The sequence below is a fragment of the Carassius auratus genome, unplaced genomic scaffold, assembly GCF_003368295.1.
Source record: "Carassius auratus strain Wakin unplaced genomic scaffold, ASM336829v1 scaf_tig00215416, whole genome shotgun sequence".
Taxonomy (NCBI): domain Eukaryota; kingdom Metazoa; phylum Chordata; class Actinopteri; order Cypriniformes; family Cyprinidae; genus Carassius; species Carassius auratus.
Window position 1 is genome coordinate 1,528,880 of NW_020528079.1, and position 24,798 is coordinate 1,553,677.

At 36.9% G+C, this 24,798-nt stretch overlaps 1 protein-coding gene across 3 annotated transcripts in view; it reads right to left on the reverse strand.

Moving 5' to 3' along the window:
* Positions 1 to 23,092, reverse strand: part of LOC113094681 (laminin subunit beta-1-like) — a 40,316-nt gene extending 17,224 nt beyond the window's left edge. The window contains exons 1-13 of one of the 3 annotated variants that reach the window (XM_026260274.1): positions 14,257 to 14,497; positions 13,175 to 13,250; positions 5,496 to 5,665; positions 3,190 to 3,325; positions 2,916 to 2,989; positions 2,594 to 2,782; positions 2,423 to 2,486; positions 1,307 to 1,509; positions 1,076 to 1,196; positions 792 to 980; positions 525 to 704; positions 181 to 293; positions 14 to 93 (exon numbers count right to left, since the gene is read on the reverse strand). In XM_026260274.1, the coding sequence (XP_026116059.1) occupies positions 14 to 93; positions 181 to 293; positions 525 to 704; positions 792 to 980; positions 1,076 to 1,196; positions 1,307 to 1,509; positions 2,423 to 2,486; positions 2,594 to 2,782; positions 2,916 to 2,989; positions 3,190 to 3,325; positions 5,496 to 5,665; positions 13,175 to 13,205 (1,550 nt within the window). In that variant the 5' untranslated portion in view covers positions 13,206 to 13,250; positions 14,257 to 14,497. Of the gene's footprint in view, positions 1 to 13; positions 94 to 180; positions 294 to 524; positions 705 to 791; positions 981 to 1,075; positions 1,197 to 1,306; positions 1,510 to 2,422; positions 2,487 to 2,593; positions 2,783 to 2,915; positions 2,990 to 3,189; positions 3,326 to 5,495; positions 5,666 to 13,174; positions 13,251 to 14,247; positions 14,499 to 23,005 lie in introns of those variants that run through there. The other 2 variants (XM_026260272.1, XM_026260273.1) reach the window with 2 other exon arrangements.
* Positions 23,093 to 24,798: the final 1,706 nt, after the last annotated feature.

Below are 24,798 nucleotides of genomic sequence, written 5' to 3' on the forward strand. Positions count from 1 at the left end.
ATCAGTGACTCACCTGCTGCTGGTTGCTCCACCAAAGTCACAGTTGCAGGGTCTGCAGCCAGCCAGATCATTACTGAGTCCCCAGTATTCAGGCTGTACACAAACATATACATACATGCATTTTCTGGATTTTCACAGTTAAATCTGTAAAACATTTTTGGTTATTGTTTAAAGTCGTACCAGACATTGATTGCAATAGCGGCCGGTTACGTATCTCTTACAGGAGCAGTCACCACTGATCTGATCACATGGCACCCCCAGCATAGTGATGCCACGGGGGTCACAGTTACATGCTACCAATGACATACACATAAACACAATAAATGTCATATACTGATGCCCCTTGGTGAGCATAAGAGACTTCTTTCAAAAACATGAATAAAATTTATAGAGCCCGATCTTTTGTATTTTTCAACATTTAAACAGTTTCTAGTGGTCAGCTGTTAATGGAACATGTTGATAGTGAGTGTGATGAACTTGAGAAGAAATGACTTCACATGCACTACACGCACACAGTCACTTACGCTGGCATCCCAGTGGGTTGTCAAGACTGAGTCCATAGTGTCCCTCTTTGCAATAGTCACAGCGCTGACCCCTGACGTTCTGCTTACAGTGACACTGACCGCCAATCATACCCAGATCCAGATCAGTATGACTGTCACAAACTCCACCCCCCACAGATCCCACCGGGTCACAGTCACAGGCTGCACACATACATAAGAAACAACATGAACAACAGGCAGGGAAAAAACATGCAAAAAAAAAATGTTTCATGAAAATGAACAACTTACGGATACATGCTGCCGGGTCTCTGATGTCTCGAGTTGGATCCTGATAGTAAAAAGGTTTACAGGTCTCACAGTTGCGGCCCATGGTGTTGTGGAGACAGCTGTCACACACACCTCCACTGACGTTGCCCGTAGCCAGATACACCGCCATGTCAAAGTGACACTGGTTGGAGTGACCGTTACAGTTGCATTCTAGGAAAAAAGTCACAAATTAAGACTTATGTGCCATTTGTATTAGAATAAGTACCTTTTCTTGAACTTCTACATGCACGTGTACAGGATCTTACCCCTGCATCTGTGTGTATTATCAGTCTCGGCGGGCCTCCAGGGAGCATCATGGTAGAAATCTCTACAGCGCTCACAGTTTAATCCCACAGTGTTGTGCTTACACACACAATGTCCATGAATCTTTCAAATGAAAAGGATGGGATTTATTAAATAGCGTGCTTCATTCACAATCTAACAATAATCATGCCGTTTTGAAATCAAAACTACAAATCCGTTTGACCGATACCCACCATTCCTGAATCCCTGGCGGTCACTCCTTGTACTGGTGCGCACTCTGAAGCGTGACCGTAGCAGAAGCAGCTCCCACGCACAACCAGCTCATACAGAGCATAGTAATATTTCTGTAGCACCTCCGGACGCCGGTCAAGCAGGTTATCACCCAGAGTGTGCAGTTTAGTGAAGTTTATCCGTAGGTTAGTGATCCGCAACAAATCTGAGGGAAGATTGTTAAAGCACTGTGTGATTGGCCGCTGCGTTATATGCAGTGCAGTATACACAAAATGTACACTTGTTATAGTAAACTCATAAATTGGCCATAGTTAATCTAAAAATTTTAATTTACCCTCAGCCTATTCAATATAAGTTATTTTTGTCATTGGAACAGATTTGGAGAAACTTGCTCACCAATAGATCTTCTAGAGTGAATGGGTACCGTCAGAATGAGAGTGCAAAAAGATGATTAAAACATCACGGTAATCCACAACTAATCCACACAACTTCAGTCCATCAATTTATATCTTGTGATTAGCTGTGTGTTTGTATGAAACAATTTCATTATTAAGATGTTGTCAACGTCAAACAAGTCTTCTATCCATTATATTGTTGCTTACAAGAAAACAGCCCAAAACTATTTAAACAGATATGTTGGTAAATTGTGATGTGAGTGACTTCTTCACTGCTTGAAGCATTGTTATGGATTATATAATTATATTTTGCTATGAAGTGAAGGTTTAAAGTTGAAACACTTTAAGGATAGATTAGTTTCTCACACACATGCAGCTCCACAAGATCTTAATTGATGGACTGGAGTCATGTGGATTATTTGTGGATTATTTTGATGTTTTAATCACTCTCATTCTGACGGCACCCATTCACTGCAGTGGATCCATTGGTGAGCAAGTGATGTACTGATAAATTTCTCAGAATTTGTTCCAATGAAGAAACAAACTCATTGACATCTTGCATGGCCCGAGGGTGAGTACATTTGAAGATAATTTTTATTTTTGGGTGAACTATTTCTTTAATATGTCAATAACATATTGACATAAGGACTAAATACATTTTAATAAAAAATAATAATAATGCACAATAGTTACATGGTAAAAGATTTGTTTTAGTTCACTAACCCTGAATGTCAAGACTGTATGGGTCTTTGACATGGATAGCAGGATCAAGCACTTTGTAGATGACCTACAAAATGATATTAATACAATCAAATACCAGGACTGAATTTAAAAGTAACAATAAAACACAGATTGAAACATATCCTTATTAAAATATCCTCAGCACACACTCACCTCTCCTTTAGTGGACGGCTCAATGTCAGAGTAGCGCTCCTCACAGATGACCTCATCAGTAAACCGCAGAGAGTGGGCAGGAACCAGGGGGAAAGTCTTGGTGCAGTTGTAGGCGTAGTAGCGATATGGCCTCCATGTACGGCCAAAATCAGAAGAACGCTCAATTATCATAGCAGCAGGCCTAAATGTCTATGAAGATGCAAACAGAAGGTTAAACTCTTTAGCAGTGAAGAGGTTGGTTCACTTTTACTGATATATATATATACTTAACTATTATTGAAATGTGTTGTGCTTATGTGTATCAATTTAAAAATATACATACTTTAAACTTCATGATGAGATGAGTAAAATGGAACTCGGCCTCAAGATTCAGTCTAATACTGACATTTTCCTCTCCTGATACAAACAGAGAAAACTGAGTGTCACTTATCTAGTATTCAGTGGAACTAATCCAGTCTATTTTTAAATAGACTTTTTCAAAAACGTATTTGAAAAATGAACATTTACTCATATTTTTATTTCCCCCCAAATCCTAAAACTTAAGTTTAAAATAAAAAACTTTCAAAGTGGTCTCAGGCTTTTGGGCCCTCACACACCATTTACAGACTGCCACCAGGTAAAATTTCCTCTGCTGTCACTCTGGTAGATGACATTCTCCACCCTGTGGCTCTTGTTGTGATGATAGGCATCGTACGGCTTCTGAGAGTCACACTTAAAGCACTTATTAGAATCCTGCACAAAGACACAAGAAAGAAAGAGTAAAATAAATGTTCATACTGAAAAAGCACTTAGCAATGGCTGTGCAGTCTTAAACCAGCATAACATATTAAGTTGTGCATAACAACTTAAACCAGCATGGCTCGTGGCTCAGGTAGCTGTCCAGACATAAAAATAAAAAAAAATCTGGGTCATATTCGGAGCAAAATATTTGCTCAGAATGGGGGGCAAATTCCATGCCAACCTGGAAGCAGAGGAGGAGAGGAGAATAGGCCTTCTGGATTCAGGTCAGAACATGAGCGTTATCGTGGACGAATGCCAGAGCACTTTGTCTAAGCCGAGGTGTTGTCATGAGCAACAAAACCTCCAGCAGTGGCCTGGCTGAACCGACAGACACACGTGTAGCGTCTTCAGCACCCTTGAAAAGGTCACAGCAACCACAGTACCAGGAGAAGCTCAGTATCTATTTCACATCTTCACAAGCTCTGCAGGACACTGATATCAGCACTATACAATATTGTGCTTACCACACACTAGACACATGCTTACTTGACTAGTTTTGAGTGTGCGCTACCAACTATAGGATTAGAGTGATCAACTGGATTATCAACTACAGGAATGCTGTGCTGGGACCCTGCAAAAACCACATTTCTCATTATTCTAGCATGACTTAACAGCTCTGTGGATTCACACAATTTAAGTGTGTGGACTGAAGTAAGGGATAATAGAGATAAAGAAAGACACTTTCTAATGTTTGTGGCATCCCACTCTAGTTGAGCATACATTTTTAATGCAAGAATATACACATAATTATAAGGATGGTAAATATGGATAAACTTATATTTATAAAAATAATGACCTGGATATGTCTAAACAGTCATTTTTACACTGAAAAGACACCACAATTAATTTACACATCAGTTTCAGTAAAATTAAGAAAATCGATTTTTTTAGGGTTGTTAAGATGTTCATGTTATATTTAAGGTTAGCAAAATAATTTGTAAATGTGGCCTTGAAATAATATTTATTGCTTATTTATTATTAAAAGCCAATTATTTTATTTAGGAAACAACAATAATTAATCCATCCATTCTTATTCATTCATCCATCCTGATTCATTCATATGAGCTTTTCGACATTAATAATAAATAATAGCACAGTCAATTAAAGATAGCATTTCCATTTGACACTCTTGACAGATACATCACATCACAAACAGAAATATGGAGAACTCTGCAGACACCCAACTGACAAACACACTGTCAGACTGCTGACAGGTAACTCCTGCACTGAGGACAAAAAGGCTGTTAACTCTCCCTGTCTAGGATGTATGGTGCCTCCAGGCAGTTGAACAGTTTATCATTTTATGCACCCAAAACGCTTTAATGAGAGGAACATACACAGAACCCAAAAGAACACCAAACATTTTAAAAAGACATTCATAGAACATTAAACAGCCAATGAAAATACATTTTATGAGGGCAGAAAAGAGTGCTTTATAGACATCTGGAGGAAAAGGGAGGAGTAGTGATTCAGGATAAAAGAGGAAAAGCAAACAGTGGTAGATTTATGAGATGAATACAAGATCTTTTAAATCACACATGCATCGCATAGAAAAGCCTCAGGCCACAAGTTTTTACTTCAGTGAAAGAGGAGTGGCATACTGAGCAACACACGTGCAAGAGAGAGAACAAGTGTGCAAGTGTATAGCCTATACTGTGTGTGTGTGTGTGTGTGTGTGTGTGTGTAAATGAAATCACATATATTGTGGTGACCAAAAAAACAGTTTTAATGTTTTATAGTTGTGAAGGGACAGTTAGATGAACTAGTTGAAATTTTTGGGTGAACAATCTTTTTAATTAAAGTCCAAAAATTCCCACACAATAGAAGTCAATGGAAAATCCCTGCCATGATAGAAAAACAATGTTTAACTAAAATCAACAACAGTGATATTTTGATGAATGGTTACGTTTTGTTATATGCAAAATTTACCTCACATTTATTTTTTTTTATCTAATGGGCCTGTGTTCATGAGCACATCTATCTCCATATGACAAATATTTTGCATGAGCTCAGGGCAAGGCCATACATGCACGAGCAGAGAGCCTGGTTTACACAGCATGAGATCATGTTTCTGTGCCTATATGAAAGAGAAACAACTTTTCAGGAATACTATTGGGTTTACCTGCAAATGACTGACAATGCAGTACTGCTCAGGCCCATCCAGGCCACAGGTAGAGGTGGCGGTCAGGTTAATAGCTCGGCCAATCAGAAGGTTTCCAGTAGCCGGGTAACAGCTGCCTTCCATGCAGCCGTGTGGGGTGGAGGGCAGCTCCTGAGCCACAACTGGCAGAACTTGAGAGGACACAGACAGGAAGTGGAGGCCATTAGCTAATTATAATTTGTTTGTAAATACATAAATAATGTATTACATATTTGCTGCTATGTGTAATATCAAAATATATTAAGGGCTGTATCTCATGTTATGTGTGTTTATTATATTCAAACTGAAGGTGGTGCACAATGACTTGTGGATAAATGTCCCTTTCTTCTTGTTGCAAAGTGACTTCTGATATACACGTTCCCTATGCTTTTTGCAGTGCTTTTTGGACATACTTACATATACATTCACCATGAATGCAAATTACACTTAAGACGGCCAAGTATTCTACAAAGTCCACAATTGTGTGACTGTATACCTCTGTTTTTAAGGGAGTGGTCAATGCACTTAATCCACAGCAAGATAAAGTAAAAAGTCAAGCAGCAGTTCTTCCTGACCCACACCACACTTTCCCTTTAAGAACACCACACATGACAGCCAGTGACTGGATGGCATTGCTTCTGTTTGATGACTTCATGCAGCTCACGTTCCCATCCAGGCGGCAGAATCAAAGACTGAGGGTTTAGTTTCTCATTGAGTCAGGAAAATAACTGACTTTTTTCCACATGGTTACTTCAGCATAAGGAGTGCTCAAAATGCACTGTGTTTGCCTTTCAAAATCCACAATTCATCATAGGGTTATCAGTTTTATTGTTTATTTATCTTTATCCAACCATTAATTTATTGATGGATGATACTTTAATATATCACTAAGCATGTAATCAGTAAATCATTCAGTTACCCACTATACTTTACACAAGAGTGAAGATAAGTCTACAAAGTTCTTAACAATATGGAAACCTGGCACCTTCTCATTAAAAAAAATAAATAAATAACCACGCGAAAACAAGCACCATAAATTCCATCTGATTGCGTCAAGGTGCTAACCAGTGTGTGAGGGCATTGAAAGGCTTTTTCTTAACACACGTACTGTAAATTTGCACATAATGAATGAATAAAGGTCCTGATCTTTGAAATGTGTGTCCGCACACATCTGACTCTCCCTGGGTAAACAGTCATGCTATAGGTAGATCTAAAACCAGGACTCAGTCAGTGTTTATAGGTTAATATAATTTAAATAATATATAAGTTATATAAACCATACAAATGAATAACAAAACACATAGTATACAATAAATATATAAACTAATTAAAAAAATACATTTCTCTACAGGTCTAGCATAACATCTGATAGCATATCCAGTTTACAATTACATCTCTCAAGGGAACGTTGACCTCTATGTGTGTGTGTTTGCGTATGGTTTATTATATCTGTGAGACGGAGAGCCGGGGATTCCCATAAAAAAAGAAGAACATTTCAAATACCTTTCCTACACGATCTTGCTAGTTTTCTAAGTAGATAGTATTTCAAAGGCAATATAATTATAGGACGGCGTCTGAGGAACTTTCATAAGCACAGAGTGTGATTAGTCTTTACAGGCCACACACACCAGAAAACACCATTTCTCCACAGAGTTTTCTGCCTTATGAGACCTTACACTGATGCATCCATCATCACAGATTCCCTGAGGCAAAGGATGCATTTAACACTTTTTCTTCATGACTTCTCATGTTCTGACTAGCAAGTGTGAAAACATGACCATAAGTGTGTGTGTTTGGGGTTTAAGTTGTAGGCAAGAATAGGTTTTGACTGTGTTTTGCCATAGTCTGTCATTGAGCCTCCACACATTCTTTTTCTCCTTCAAAGAGTCAAAACAAACGTGGATAAGACTGATAGAGGGAAAGAGAGATAAAAGGCAACACCTATAGAAAAATGGATGAACATCAGTAAGAAGTGGATTACTCCCTCTTAAAGGGTTAATTCACACCAAAATTGGTCATTAATTACTTACCCTCATGTCGTTCCAAACACGTATGAAATTTGTTCATCTTCTGAATACAAATTAAGATATTTTTGAGGAAATCCGAGAGCTTTCAGACCATACCAGTAACACAACTGAAACCTTCAAGGCCCAGAAAGGTTTAAGGACATTGTTAGAATAGTCAAAGTGACATTTGTGGTTCAAACTTAATGTTATGAAGCTATGAGAAAAGTTTCTGTGCACAAAGAAATCAAAAATAACTTCTGCTTGCAAACAAGGCACAGCACATGTTCTACATCAGAACGCTTGCTCCAGCGTCTGCAGCAATACACACATGCATCGTGGTACTATCATAAACGTGTGTCAACTGACACAGAAGAGAATACATTTTTTCTTTGCACACAAAAAGTATTCTCAACACAAGATCACAAAAACAAGATCACAAACAAAGGTTTTTTATGTCGAGGCAGGCACATGGCTGCCCCCCCCCCCAGCTCCCATAAACTATCGCAACCCTCTTACTTCACAACACACACAGATACAAGACAAACATCTGGCTGAAGACACAACAACATCTCCGGTTACAGAGGCAGATGAGCACTGCAAAGTTACAACAATACAGGAATGCCAAGCCAGGAAAATGTCATTCATTAAGAGGAAAACTCCAGGTCTTACAAAATTCTCATCTGCAACTAAGGAATGGCATTCCACAAACATTTGACAACAAGCCACCACATGTGTTGCACTGCATGTCACACGGAAGTTGAGACAACAGCAGAAGAGACCAATGTGTCTCCAAAAAATATGATTATGATTACTAGAGATGCATGACATTTTAGTGCAATTTTATTTTTCTGACCACATTAGTGATGTTTTATCTTGCAGTTAATGGTCATTATTTGATATTAATATGTGCTCAATATGAATATCAATTTTCATACTGTAAATTATAATGTTATGATCCCTCAGTTAATAAGTGGACTTATGCATTGTAATTCAGGAAAAAAAGGTGGGCTACCATAGACAATGCACTGTCAAACCCAGAACTGGAATGTGAAAGAAATATATTTTTTATATAGTGAACCTGTGCAGCTATAAATCAAACAATCACAATTGACCTGTGACCTGGCAGATCACAACTCCTCTATATCAATGTTAATGGGCACAGAGCCCACAGCTTCAGATAATGAACTTGTTCTTTTGCCAGAAAAATACTGTAAACCACAAGTCCATGTTGTTTCAGATTATTAGCACTTGAATTCCTGCTCATCACAGCTCATCTTCCATTATAAAGTTCTAGTCTACCTTGGGCATGAATGGAATGAAGGAAGCAAATAAACAAACTTCCTCTCATTCAGATTTTTCTATTGACCTGCGACATGCCATCCTCTTTTTTCCAGTTTTTGAACGAAGTCATGCTTTCATGTTTATTTTACCATGCTATAAATCAGGGGTGACCAAACTTTGTCCTGAAGGACCGGTGTCCTGAAGAGTTTAGCTCCAACCCCAATTAGACACACCTGAACCAGCTAATCAAGCTCTTACTAGTCATACTAGAATATTCCAGGCAGGTGTGTTGAGGAAAGTTGAAGCTATACTCTGCAGGATACCAGCCCTCCAGTTTGGGCATCCCTGCTATAAATTGTCACACACATTGAGAAGATAATTGCAATAAAAATATATAAAAAAACATTGAGATTCTAGATTAAAATGTGATTCTAAAAATAAATCTGTGATTGGTAGTTTTTGCAATTTTATGATGATATTAGGCATCTTATTAATCACAGATGGGATTGACTGATCTAAAAGAAAATTCAATGGAAACGAGTGAGTGAAGCAGACTCCACAGGTAAGCCTTCATAATAGATTCTCTATGAATCTACTGGAGGATTGTTTAACACCCCTTTATTGAACCCCACTTCCCAGCCACTACTTAAAATGTCTTTTAAAAAAACGTATGATAATCACACACCTGAGACTGTTATCATTCCCCAAAATTCCTCTCATGCTCTAAATTCTGGCTACACCTTTAAACAAAGCTTTCCCAAAAGGTAAAAAATGCAGATAATATTTTCATAAAACACATATTCACATCTCAAGTGAAAAGAATATGAGAGGCCTAGCTAATGCTTACAACTCATGAATAATGAACAGTAAGAGGAGAGACAGGAAACCCGAAAAGGACTAAATGGAGGAGAGGAGCATAGACCACATCTGGTTCAGTGAGAGCAGATTGCAATTTTTTTTTTGTCACAAAAGTAGTAGAGAGATGGGAAAGAACTCCTACCCGAAACCCTTGGGCAAGACCCGCAATCAAGAACTCAACGAAAAGTGGCTAGGGATGAGAAGAAAGATAGGAAGAGAGATAGGAAGAAAGTACTGAGACATTAATGGGAGTAAATGGGTGACCACTAAGAACTTTTTCATAGTAGGCATCTTCAGTCTGGGAAGATTCTTGAACCGCCGTGAGCATACAGATTTCGGGTGTGGGTCCTTGCAGAAGATTTGCAGCACCATGGACAGTGTCTGTAGCTCGGCTATTGTATGTTTTAGGTGCCAAGTGACCGTGTAAGCTGCAGATAGGACAAGCCAGAATTTTCTGCCCTCCAAACTAAGAGTTCGGTGTCCGTGATTGACCAGTCAATCCTTGAGTTGTATAGGGTAACGAAAGATGCAGACTTTGAGGAGAAGGATTTATGAGAATCATAAAATAGTGTATGCCCATATTGTTGAATGAAATCTGCCATCAGAGCCAAGTTAATGTCTAATTCCTCCCTAAGATTAGGGGAAAAAAGTAATATAAAACATAAAATATCCCTGTTAATACTGAAAGCAATTACAAATTCACAGAATGAAAGATTCTGTTGCAGTCTGGGAAATGGTCTACCATTTGTCGATCGACTGCAGGTGAAGGAAGCAGCAGTGTAGCCAGGTTAATGTCCTTACCTTGGATAATATTTTGTCTTATTTGGCGTGACACTGTTATAGCAGCAGGTGAGACAAAATGCCCACCAAAAGCTTGTGCTGGAACTGCGGTGGATAGAGTGAAATGCAATGTCGATGGTAGGGTGTTAACATCTTTACTTGAAGTGTTAGCCGACTGGTTAGGGGACTTGATTCTCGAAGATCAAGTCATCTCTCTAAGTCATAATTTGAGTCAGAGTAATCGCAGACAATGAGAGGTTGCTGTGACATTTTGGTTTGAACAGGACGCTCGTAAGAAACGATAGCAGCAGTATCTGCAAACACAATGAAGGGTGAGTAGAGGGCTTTTTCATACCTCATGTTGAGTGCCATAATATGTGACGTGGCATTAAGTCTCCTAGTAGAACTTGCACTGACTCTTCCATTTCTTCTTCAGAACCGGTGCCCAGTCAATCAATTCCTTGGAACCGTTTGCTTTGCCCGCTTAACAATTCCGCTTATCGGTTCCGCTCATTGCAAATGTGTCATGAGGTCACACACGCGCTGCATTGTTTTGGTTAAAAACACAGCAAACATGGCATCGACGCAAAGAAGCATTCCAAAGTTTGGATATATTTCACGCAAAAAGACGACAATATGGTCACTTGCAACAGTTGTAAAAGTTCCATTTCATCAAAGGGGGGAACTACCTCCAATATGCAGAAACATTTGGCAACACATGCAATTCATTTAACCATTTAATTGAAGTACTTTCAACAGGGAATACACATTTAGTTATCTAGCTAAATGACTGAGCATATAAGGATCCTGATAAAATAATAAATGCAGTGATAATTGCGCTGTGCTACAATGAGAATAATGAGCGTGTTGATCCCCCTCTCAATCACATGTCAAAACTAATGGCCATCCTCAGCACTGCACTCATTCCATTCTCAGTCAAGCACCCCACTAACGAAATCCTGCTCTCCACTCTCCACTTCTCTACCTCTTGTTCAGTTTTGGCTCTTTCATTTGATTCAATGCATACAGCACAGAGTGAAATTCACTGGATTTTAAATGTGCATCCTCTGCAGAAGCACCAGTTTACATGTCAAAATCATTTGTTAAAACTGTTAGTCCATCAAATTAGAACCATCATCATTAAGAAAAAGCATTCAAAACACCTCACTCATCTAATAAAACATTTATTACCTGGTTTCCACCGGTGCAATCAATGTGCGGCAGGCAAACAGCACTGAATGTATAATCAGTCTAACTACACAAATCTAATTATATATGATTCTTATCAACCTAAAAGTAAATGTGTATACACCAAATTAATGCCAATAACTAATTATTAATTATAGCTCATAATTAATAATAGCACAGAATTATTTCAGTACATGTAGCACAGAATAGCAGAAGCATTATAAATGCTTTTTCAGCATTTTTACACAAAAGTTTTTGAGTGATAAAATGGGAGAAGAACGACAGTGGAAATAAAACCTAAGGTATAGAGAAGAATTTAAAAGTTGAAATACTTCAGGGTCAAATTTTTTTAACACTGTGCCATTCATGAGCAACTGCAGAAGATGCGAGATGCAAGCACAATAGTCACAAACATGTCTGTCTAGTGCATAGTTACATAGTAAAACAATACAGAATGTGTTTTTGTCTTTAAAATGAAAAGAAGGGCAGTGAAATAAACCAAATATATTTTGAGAATGTACCATGCAAAAGATGCAAGCACAGGCAAAAACGTCCACCTAGCAGGTGTTTACATAAAAAAGCAATTTAAAAAGAGATGCAGGGGAGTGCAATGAAAAAAGTATTATCTAGAGAGAAATTAAATTATTGACTTATGCAGCTTTTTAAAACTTTGCATTTGTTTTTGAACATTGTGTCATTCGAGGCATTGCAAAAGATGCGAGACACAAGGTCTATAGACAAGTTTTTTAAAAGTTGAACTTCTTTAAACTTGAGCAGAAAAATGGTGTGTAATGCACAAGATGCTGCAAAAATCACAAGTACAAAATTTCAAACACAACTGTCTAGCATTTAGTAGTGCAATGCAATAAAAAAAAATGCAAAAGCCTAGACGTGCTTATTTAAAAGTTGAACATCTTTAAACTTGAGGGACACATTTTTAGAGCAGTAAGTCATGCAAGACTGCCTAGCGCATTCTTACATTTAAAAAATGGAAAAGCAGTGCATGTTTAGGGTGGTCGCTCCAGAGACTTGCACGTGTTGTGCAAACATAGACACAACTTTTCCTTGCCATGTTTAGCAGAGTTTGCCACAGGTGTATGGCTTCCTCTCCATAATGCATATACCTTTCATTATAAAACACAAAGGACACAAGGACAAGCAAACACAATGCCCTTGATTACTTCTCTTCAGAGAGAGAAAGGGCAGGCACTGATGCTAAAGAAGAGAGTGGGGTAACAGGATGGTCATGTCACGTTTGCTTAAGTCTAGATTGTTTTGTGTTGAAAAGGGCTCTCATGGGAGTTACTGTGAAAGACCTCCCGGGTGGGGGTCAGGTGAGGGACCATGCTTTTGAACTTCACTTTGTTTAAGAAGCTTATCCCCGCTCACCTCACTGGAAAGTCAGACTTCAATCCTAATCACATAGGATTGTCTGTGTTGTCATCAGTCATTTTAGTCATTCCACCTTAAGCTTTTTATCTGACATCTGCAAGGTGAAAACATGACCACCATACTCTAGTATATGCAGAAATCTGAAATCTGACTTACCCAGAAGAAGAACACTGAAATATCTGGCCATCACCTTGGGCTATCAAACAATCATGGGTAGCAGATTTCCAGGAGCCTGAAAGTATGAAAAAAATAAGAAAAGGTAAAGAGATAAAATTGGCAGAGCTGACTACCAAAATGTAGTATAAGGTAAAGCTATTCATACAGATTTTTTTTTTTTTTTTTTTTTTGCATGATCTAATCATCAGTTTCTGTCTGTGAAAAGTGCATTCTTAGATTGAAAATATAGCAATATGGTGCATTTGTTGTAGAGGATCCCCCTTGCAAAGCTTTTGATATTTAAAGGTTCTCATTTTCACATTGAATTGTTCAGTGGACAAAAACAATTGTGTTCTTTAATGGTTCCATATTGTGGTAGATGATGAAGCTAGCATTTGTCTGGTGGGACCATGAGTGTGATCTGAAGAGTGGAGCACCTGGCCCCTGGCTGTAGGCTCTTCAGTGTGCGGGTGAGAGGAGTGACAGGTCAGCTCCACCACACAATACAACAGTCTCCATTTCCCACACTATTTCACTCCAATGCTATTTCACTACCACAAAATCCTCAACTACAATAATAATTCACTGATACTATATCAGCAAATACATTCAAACCACAGAGCCTAACTATATACTAACTGATATACTATAACCACAAAAGTAATTTACCATTTTGTTTTGTTAAAAAAAACTAAGTACATATTTGTGAATATGAAACAATCTGGAAACATTTAAACTTAAAAATTATTAAATAAAATAATTTATTGTCACATGGGACATTAAATTAAAAATCCGTCCTTAAAATCAAATCTAGACCATCATAACACACTAAGGAATGATTCCTCTGAGATAAAGAGAACAACATGACACTATCAAATCAAAGAGGAAGGACAAAAGACACATATAAAGTGAATAACAGGGTTAAAACAGTATTTACAGTCCCCTAAACCGTCTGGTAAGGCAACAGATAAGGCCAGCATGACCTGCACATCACCTTCATCTGTACAGACATACCAAAGCACAGTCTCTGATTCTTTATCTAAATCCTTATATGTAAAATACAAGAAACATACAGTACTCACGGAAACCCATAGGCTGATATTTATCCTCTGGAAAGGGATTTCTCTGAAAGCTCCCATGGAGGGACAAAAAGAGAGAGCCTGGTTGTTTGTGTGTATGTGTGTGAGAGAGAGAGAGAGAGAGATTCTGGTGTGTAAAAAAGTGTGAGTGTGTAAAGTTAAGCATGAAAAAATAAAGGCACAACTGGCCTTTCCGGACAAAAACAGAAAGACCTGCTTAAGCCAATCAGAGTGGATGGAAAATGGTTCCCCCATCTTCAGCGCAGCAATGTGGTGAATGGAGAGCAATTCTTATTCAAATGCAGCTGTCACTCTGAAAGCCACTGTGTGAAAGGGGGAGCCGGTCTCCAGGCTGACGGAATGCACTGAACCATTCTTTGAGAGGGCATTGAGCTGGTTAAGGGGTAGAGAGGGGAGGGCAGTGATGCTTTGGCTTTCTCTGACCACACACACCCCTCCCTTCCAATACAATTCACAATCTGAACAGAAGGGAAAACTTGAAAGACATGCTGAGGTGAACTGAAGACTTTGGTGAAAGGTAACATAAAAACAACATATTCCCCTGGAAGAGTTACGTATTTATTAAAATTAAGTTCATATTTTGATGAAGTCATTACCCACATTGATGAACATTCCTGAACACCAAAAGCATTTTTTATTATCATTAATAGCATAGTTATTTGTTGAAAGTGCACATTCAGGACTAGGCAACAAATATTTGTTCTGTTAGCCCACCTGGATCAAAAAATATATTAAAACAAACAACATATAAAATGCAATCAATCAATCAATAAACCTTTATTTATTTAATATAAACCTTAAAACGTTACCTTCCAGTAAGCTGGATAGCATTATCTTGTTAACATTAAAATGAGAGTTTAAACAGTGTTCAATATATTTACGTTAGAACAAACACAGATGAAATATTACAGAGATCAATATTACACATTAAATAAAGATATTAAACTGACACTGGTCTTCAGTGTTCAGTAGATTGCCAGGATGTCTGAGATAGCAACTTACAGTTGTGTTCAAAATTATTCAACCCCCTAGAGACTGCAGTACTTTACAAATACAAGCTTTTCTGAAGATCCAGGATATAATAAAACTTGCATCTATAACAGTTCACTGGCATATTAAAAGTGATATTGTCAATATATAATGTAATACTTTTGAGTTATAAGATTTTTTAATAATATTGCTATGTCATAATTATTCAACCCCTATTCAACATTGCTTTTTTTAAATCACTTATTTGCATGGTGGGGAATAAAACAGTCTCAAAACACAATTAAGCCTTTAGAAACTCTATTAAAAACAGAATTAGCTTGAGCTGTTGCACATACAGTTTGGCCCATGCATGTATTGAAGTTGAGTAGCAAAAATGTCAACAGAGATCTCACAAAAGCAAAAGAGAAGAAATATTGTATTACTTTAGAAAGGCTAAGGCTATATGATGATTTCCAAGACATTGAAAGTTCCTAGAGACACAGCTCTCAGCCTTATTTCTTAGCTAAAAGTGTGTTTTACCAGAAAACCTTTGAGAATGTGGAAGAAAAAGCACAATATCATAAAATGTTTAATCAGAGCAACTGAAAAAAACATGCAATGTACAGCCAAAGACTTGCACGATGACCCGATGAAAGGAGGAAAACCCTTTCGATGCAGTGTGTAAGAAGAACACTAGACAAGTATTGCCTTCATGTTGAGACATCTTGATAAATACCACCCTTGATCAAGAAGAACAAAAAGCCAACTTGAACTTGATAAAATTCATTTGTGTAGACCTGTGGAGCTCTGGAGGAATGTTTTATGGAGTGATGTGACCAAACTGTAACTTTTTGGACCCATAGATCAGCGGTATGTCTGCTGCAAAAAAAGTCAAAGCTCATAAGCAGAAGAACACCATCTCCATCCTCAAACTTGGAGGTGGATCAGTCCTGTTATGGGGTTTCTTTACTGTAGAAGGAAGTGGAAATCATGACTGTATGAAGGACATCATGGATTCTTAAAAGTGTCAGGCCATTTTGACAAGAATTGTGATGCCTTTGCTGCAAAAACTGAAGCTAATGATCAATGGACTTTCCTGCAGTCCAGTCATACCAAACACACATCCAAATCTAATACTGCTTGGTTCAGGGATCAGTCAAAGAATGTACTTGAGTGACCTGTTCACTCAATTTGAAGAAAGCAGGGGCAATGTGAAAACCAAAGATTATCAGTGATCTGAAAGCTTTTTCAGACGAGGAATGGGCCAAAACTGTACTAGAGTGGTGACAGAAGCTTCAAATCACTTACAGACAGCATTTATTTGTGATTTTAAAGAATAAAAGATTCTGCACAAAGGGGGGTTGAATAATTTTGAACATGAATGTTTAGAGCCAATTCGAATTTTATCATGATTCATCAGTGTTCCATTCTCAGAATCACTCAAAAGTGTATTAACAAACTTTCTCTAATACTTTACTGATGCCTTTGTGTTATCGAAAATTTTATCCTCCACAGCAAATTGTCTTGCAAGTCAAATAATTGAATAATTTTGAACACAACTGTATATATATATATATATATATATATATATATATATATATATATATATATATAAATATATATATATATATATATATATATATATAAATATATATATATATATATATATAAATATATATATATATATATATATATATATATATATAAATATATATATATATATATATATATATATATATATATATATATATATTTGTATGGTCTTCTCCATCAGCCTGGTCTTGCCGCCCCCTCTGTTGCCAAAGTATTTTGCCAGTTGTTTTATGAAGCTGTCCCAGTGACCTTCCCTAGCTGTTTACGGTGTTCCTGTTGTGGTATCTATTGTGGACTTCACTACCCTCTTGTATCAGTCACTTGTCAATAAACCATTATTTCCTCACACTGCAATTGGATCCTCCTTCTTAGATCCCTGACATTATTATTATTTTTATTTTTTATTGTTTTACTTTACAGAAACACTGAATGATCAACAAGACTGGTGGCGATGTTTAAGATATTAAGTTCAGTTAAAATGACAAATGCTTCCATACGTGGTTACCAAGTTTTAGTTCTAATCACTAAAGTTATATCATTAAATAGTGCTTATACCATAATACTGTATAATGCTTGACTGACTGAGAAGCTAAGATTTAAGAAGCTGTGCCAGTTTACAAAGATCAGCTGATTGGAATCCTATATGTGTGTGTGTGTGTAAAATATAATCATAGATAATATAATATATATAATCAGTCTGGAGAGTAAACTGAAAAATTTACTAGCCAATGGTGATTATATTGCCAAGGTGTGTGTAGAGAGTTGCATTTGCTGCATGGTTTTAAAAACACACTTTTTTTCAGTAACCATAAATGCAGGCCTATACTATAGGATATTTTAGTTCCCCTCACTTTACAACAAATCCTTTAAATGTAACCATACTGTATATATACTTCTTCTAATGGATAAATATAATTGCATTATACAAATTAATAAAAAACATGTAACAAAATGTAAGGTTAAGTTGTCAGGATCCTGCCCTGATAGTCTTCTCTGTCCTGTCTTTGTTTAATGTGTCTGTTTATTTTGACTGAGCACATGGCTTTCTGTGTGTTGCCCATGTGCTCCTCTAATCTTGCAGCCTCGTTTTCAGCCACCACGCCCCTTTGTTTAGTTCAATTGTGTTCACCTGATCCTTGTGTGCTCAACTCCTTTTATATTGTGCTCATTTCCCTCTTGTTTTTGCTGGTTTGTTTTGTGTGTGTATTCTTCTTGCTTGTATCTTTAGGCTTGTTAGAACTTGCTATTCAGTATATTGCATTTAGTCTAGTTTCTATGTTTTTTTTCTAGTTTTCAGCAAGGTTGCTGTCTTGTCTTTATTTAGTTTGTAGTTCTTGATTCCTTGGTTCCAGTTAATTACCTCTAGTATTTATTTTTTTCCTTTTTCAGTTTTCTTATCTCCCTAGTCATAGTTTGAAAAGTTTTAAATTTTGATCTGTTTATCTTTCGTCTCTTTTGTTTTCTTGTCTTCTGTGTGTGTCAGTTGTGTTGGTTCCTTTCCTGGTCTCTGATACTTCTGACTTGACCAGCATTTGATCAAGAGTTATCGTCCCCAGAGTCAAGCCTGTGCTTCCTTGAGTTGCTACAATTATCCTTTTGCCACAGAGTCTGGTGCTGACCCCATCCCCGAGCGGCCTGTTTTCCTGTTGTGTGCCCTGCCCTATTGTGTGGACTGTCTTCCTGCCTCATCTGTTTGTGTTCTCATTCTTGTTATTAAACCCTTTTCTCCCCATTCATTCTGTATCTGGGTCCTACATCGCCAAATCCTGATGAAAGTTGGGCTTACCGCTCTCATTAGGCACAAATCCAAATTTGTCCATATTTGTGATGTAGCCTATTTGAAGCTAAACTATTAGCATTAAATCGGATTTGTAGTTCATGCGTGTTCCAGTATCGTTGGAAAAATATGAGCAAAATATGCCACAGTGGACCGGTGATCACACCGAACATCAAGGTGAACAGCTGTGCTGTTTCCAATGAATGTATGTGTGTGTATGAGGTGCTGGTGCAATCAAACAGCTGGAACACTACTGTCATTTTTGCCCATACAGTAAAGGTATGTTTTGAAACCAAAAACTGTAACATGTTTGAAGCTTTGAAAATTCAAGAATAATAGCCATCTATAATTTTGTCAATTATTTCTGTCTACTATGGATATGGCACCAGAGGTAAGGGGGCACAGTGGTGCAGATGCTGGCTGTGTATAAGAGGGAATCACTGGAAGTTTGTGAAAAATATCTAAAAAGTGGCATAAAAGAAACCACTTTTCATGACGCTTACATTTTTTTTTTAAAAGACCGTGAGTTGTTTTTTTAATCTTCATGTTAATAATTAAATCACTGATAGATCATTTAATGACAATGGATTATGGAAATGCCAGAAAACTGACATCCCTAATGCACACAAAGCCATGCCTTCATGTAACAGTATAGCAGTATGTTTCTTTCATTTGGTGTGTGCCGTATGAGGAGAATCCTGAGGCCTCAGGGTCCTGAGGAGACACTGTATGTGCATGATCAAAGAAGCAATTACATGTTACAGAATTCCTCAGGTTGCACTTGATAATCACCTTTGAACTTCCACAGAATGAAAGATTGAGAAGAAGACCAGGTCTTCCTGAGAGGGTCATTCCAGAAGGTTCAGTAGAGTGACGAGTGATGTTCCGGAACTAATTCCCTGCAGTGCATTCCTCTTTGAATGTCGAAGAGAGCTACATTACTCCCCACACTGATGTAAACTAGGGCAATCGATACCAATACCAGTAGAATCCCACCATTATCAATATTAAAATGTCTATTATTTTTTTTAATTAAGTAAACATTTAAACAAATAAATTTAATTATTTGTAATCGCAGTTAACCCTATAAAGCCTAATGTATCCTATTTAAGATGTGAACATCTATAGCCTCTTAATTATAAACATAATCAAAACTTAACATAACTTCTACGTGCTATCTGTCATCTGATTGGCATTTTATATATTTTTTAGCAAGCTAAAGACCTTTTAGTATAATTATAAAAACTCTCTGCTGAGAACTTTTTAAACATAAATTATTATAATTATGTTAAATATAAATGTAAGAATATCTTGTACATTGTAAGTAATATTTAAAGATGAATTCTAACTGGACTGAAGTATGTTGGGTTTACATTTTTTTTTTTTTTTAGAAAAATTATTTTAAACTGTTAACATCAAACAAGATAAATAAGGCTTGTGAGGAAGTTCAAGGAAGGAAATCTAAACCATCATTGTATTGCGTTAAACTATGTTTTCCCCCCTTAATTAAAATTGTAAATGTCATTAAGAAAATATTTTACTAATTCATATTATTGGGAGATTTAGAGTGATGCTGATATTTATATGCATTTCATAGTTGTGTGCTATTCGTATGCTTTTCTTTAGTAGCCTGCTATTGTTGTTTAAAGATGTTATTTATATTACAAGAAATCAGAATTTCTTACATTTTATCATATCAGCAACTGCACAAAGCTGCAAATATTTCCTTCTTTCTTTTTTCCATGCATATTTTATTTTCTAAATTAGTGTGTGCTTGAGTGTGAACTCTGTACTATACCATATTGTATAAGCCATAAAAGCCTGAACAAAAATCTTCTTTTATTTTTTATTTCTTTTAATATTTAAAGTGCACAGTGAACTGATTTATCTGACTATACTGCATATGTCAGGGTATACAAGTCCGCTTTACAGGGTTAAGTATGTTCATGTTTGGTTTTAGAGAGCTCAGTAGAGCAATACAGGTTATTGAATGGAGTCAAAATAATGGTATTTTAGTATTGACGTGTTACCAGATACCTGTACTTTAATCTTCACTACAACATGCTATGCAAAATGTGGCACTGACTGCACATTAATATTATATTCCCTATGATTGTTATAACACTGTGGCTCATAGCAATTCTCTTTACAAAAACATTTACTGTAAGTACACCAGCAAGAAATCACACAGGCTTTAGGTACTGTGTATAATTCAGTTTTATATGTATGCAGAACTCCAAATTCCATCACCATTTCATCATGTCTGCCAGTGAAGAAGACCTCAACTGACTGATGAGACTGCTCATGTGCGGCTTCAAAAACCTTGAAAATCCCAGGCAATCACAGGACTGACATTTTAAATAAGGCTCTAGAGAGAACGAGTGGCCAGCAGAGCTATCACAAGAAACAGATACACAGCATATGTTTTGACAGCTTTTCCTACAGCTGTGAGTAATTATTGCAGAGGCTTCAGACATAATCTAGCATTTCCAAAACATGGGTTTAAACTAATCTCAAGTGTGTGCAGGTGGGCACTGCTATCTATTAGGTCAACTATGTCTATAAATCCTAAATTAAAACTATCCATTAACTTTCACATTCATCTCAGGGATGGTTGCTCAACTGATGTATATACCAATATCTATTAGCTAACAAGGCCTGAATAACCTAAAGCCCTCTAAGAGGTTTAGGGCTCATTGAAGTCTTTAAACTTCACTGTCACCCACAGCAATGAGGCTAAAGTTCAAAAGTGAGCTGATTAAAGCTATTCTCAAAAAAGTGGTAAATTCCCATGCTTTATGACTCTAGCTGTGCATCAATTTGCCCTGTGTCTTACTGTCAGCTTACACCCCTTGAAAGTCATTCAAACATGTATGTGTAAATAGATTATGCCATTAATTCAACAAACTATATGTCTGTTCAAACAATACTGTAGTCGGCCTCAGAGCATGCATGCACATTTGACAACTCTTGACAAAAGAAATGTGAAGCAGCTATACAGAGTCAGCTGCAACAGAGGAAAAACATTTCGATCTTTGGGTATGTAGGAAACTGTAAATAATCAGTCTTTATTAATTCAGAGTCAGACCAAACCACTTCAAGGTCAATGCCATGCTGACATAACTGGACGAAACAACTCTGTCAGTCTCAATGGTTTCTAAATCCAAGTACATTTTTTGAAAATACAGAATGCACTAGGAAAGTTAAAGGGGTAATTCAATAAAAAAAGACAATTCTGTCATCATTTCTAAACCTGTATGAGTTTAATTCTTTTGCAGAGTACAAAAGAAGCCATTTTGATAAATTGTGGTGACCAAACTGTCTTTCAATCTGTCTTCCAATGCATCTTATTTTATTTTCAACAGAAGAAAGAAAACACACTTTGGAAATGAGGTGTGGATAAGCAAATTATGTTTATACTATCCCTTGGGAAATATTTTGTAGCATGGAAGGTCTCTGAAGGTGATAAGCTGAAGAATATTCACTTTTCCCAGTAGTGCAAGGAAGGACAGAATTCAATTTACTGTTTAACCCTAATGATTTGGTGTTTGAGAGACTCCAAGGCTCATTTAATATAATCACTAAGGTAACATACACTCTGATACTTCAATATTTATATATATATATATATATATATATATAATCTTATGACACCCAATAAGAAAACAAAATTAATTTCTTAAATTCATCAGCAATGCTGTATGCAAATTGTTGAATTACTTGGGGACCCAGAAAGCCCAGATATTATACATTATTAAATGCTTTACAGTCAGCATATTATTATATTATATTATATTGTCGCTGATGTACACACTGGGCTTTGTAATTTATGTAGCCTAATAGTTAAACCCTGCCAATTTAATATTTTATGTTCTTCCATTATTTTTCTGCAGTGTGTTTTAGAAAATGTCATCAGAACATCAATGTCTGGTCATTTTGCTTTTCATTGCTACTGTAATGAAACTGATTTTGATGACAGATCTACATCTATCTACAGTCGCACGTGACCATTGATTTGCCTCTCTTTCTGTCAGAGCATGCTTTTCCATTTCAATCCTATCATTTTCATAACGAGTTTTGTGCACTTCAGACAGAAAGAGAGATTCGAGCCTTATTGTCTTTCACAATATCTACTCAATCAACACACAAACGCTACATAAATAAGTTCCATCTCTCATACGAAACAAGTCTATTAGTAAAACCAAAGAAAAACGGAAAATGTGCAGCATTGCACTTGAAACCAGAAGTTCGAACTGTGGATGCCCAGTTTATATGTGTCGCAACATAATAAAGTATGCAAACGTTAATATTTTAAAAATAAGATTAAAACCGGTAAAAGTGCATTTAAATTAATCAAAGTACAAAGTTAGGCAGCAGAGATTTAACTCTTACCTGTGGGTTGAGTCTCATAAGCAGCAGCAGCGCTCCTCTCGCGAGCAGCGCGTGCGTTCACCTGTTTACAAGCACAGCTCACTTCTGAAGGAGGAGTCCACGCGGGTTTTCCTTGCACTGAAATATAAATAGGTAACTGTGAATGTATGACAACGTCATGGCTTGTGTTTTACATAGTCCTCAAATAAAACGTTTAATGTATAGCCTACTTTATGTTGATCTTGTAAATAATGAGGAGGAAGTCTCCTCTGCGTTTTTGTAGTCAACGTTGCTTGCACGTTCTAGTTTTATATAAAGGTGCAGTAGGGAACTTTTGTAAAAAAAAAATATTTTTTACATATTTATTAAACCTGTCAATATGTCCTGACAGTAGAATATGAGACAGATAATCTGTGAAAAAAATCAAGCTCCTCTGGCTCCTCCCAGTGGTCCTATTGCCATTTGCAGTTACAGACCGCTCCCGGTAAGAAATCAACCAATCAGAGCTGCGGTCCGTAACTTTGTTTGTGTTCAAAATGTAGAAAAATGTATATAATAAGTGAGTACACCATGAATCCATTTTCCAAACCGTGTTTTTGGCTTGTCCTGAATCACTAGGGTGCACCTATAATAAGTGTTTATATTCTGACTATTTTAGATTGTTTTGGTTATACCGCGGCGGAGTAACCCAGTACCTTTGTGATTCTTCATAGACATAAACAGAGAGAAGTAGCTCGGGCTACAATGTTCTTCCGCAAGACGCAAGCAGTTCTGTTTATTAACCGCTAGAGCGTCAAAAGTTCCCTACCGCAGCTTTAATAGTTAAGCGTCTTCCAGTTTTAAATTAAGTTTTCCTAATGCAAGGTCTTAAAAATTATCAAGTTCTCTTAAATCCAGATTCGGTGGATTTTAAATATTTTTAGTTACTGCACAAATTTCTCCAGTCTGACAGACTGTTTTACAGCAGGCGGAGCAAGATGAACACGATGCTCGAAACATAGTTAGAAATATATAATTGTTGAATTTTGGGCTGAGCGGTTATATAAACGTATCTCTGAGGGCAACTGATTGTCTTCAGAAAAGTTTAATAGCATTTTCTTTTTCTCCAACCTCCTTCTGCATTGTTTAAAGTGGTAACCAAGGAAACGCTATATTGCTACTGTTCCGTAAGCGCCACCTGTTGTCAGAAAGTTAATTTAAATTTTCTTTAAGTCCGTCGGCTGTTTTTGTTTTGTGCAGGTGTCATAACTTCACAAAGCTAAAATCGGAGCATTCTGTTTTCACCTTAAATCTTAAAACTGTGCAGTCTAATTCATATCAAAAATAACTGCTCGTACTGTGAAGCATCTTTGCTTGGATCATGATTAAGCAGTGGTTGCCTCTAAATTAAAGTGGCTACAGATATTTTTGTTTTAATCCAGTTCGCCTGTTATAGAGCAAATAAACAACAAATAAATGTGCTTAAAAAAAAGTGATTGGTATCAGAATCAGACCAGTTTGGTCTTAAATATCATATAAGATGGTATTAACAAGGTCTTCAATTCTTAAATTGAACTTGTTCATATGACACCCTGCAAATGTGTTACCACAAACTGCAACTTCTATTATTGACAATGGCAGTCAGTGAGATGCACCACTTAAATTAAATTATGTATTTATTTACTAAAAACCGGTTCACTCACTAATCATTTCATGTTTCATTTGATTTCAAGTTCTTTTCAGTGTCGACTGAGCAAGTTGTTTCATTCAGAATGGGTCCTTTAATTCCACAAGCTAAGGGCATTCAGGCCTATATTGCTAACAGGTTTGTCATA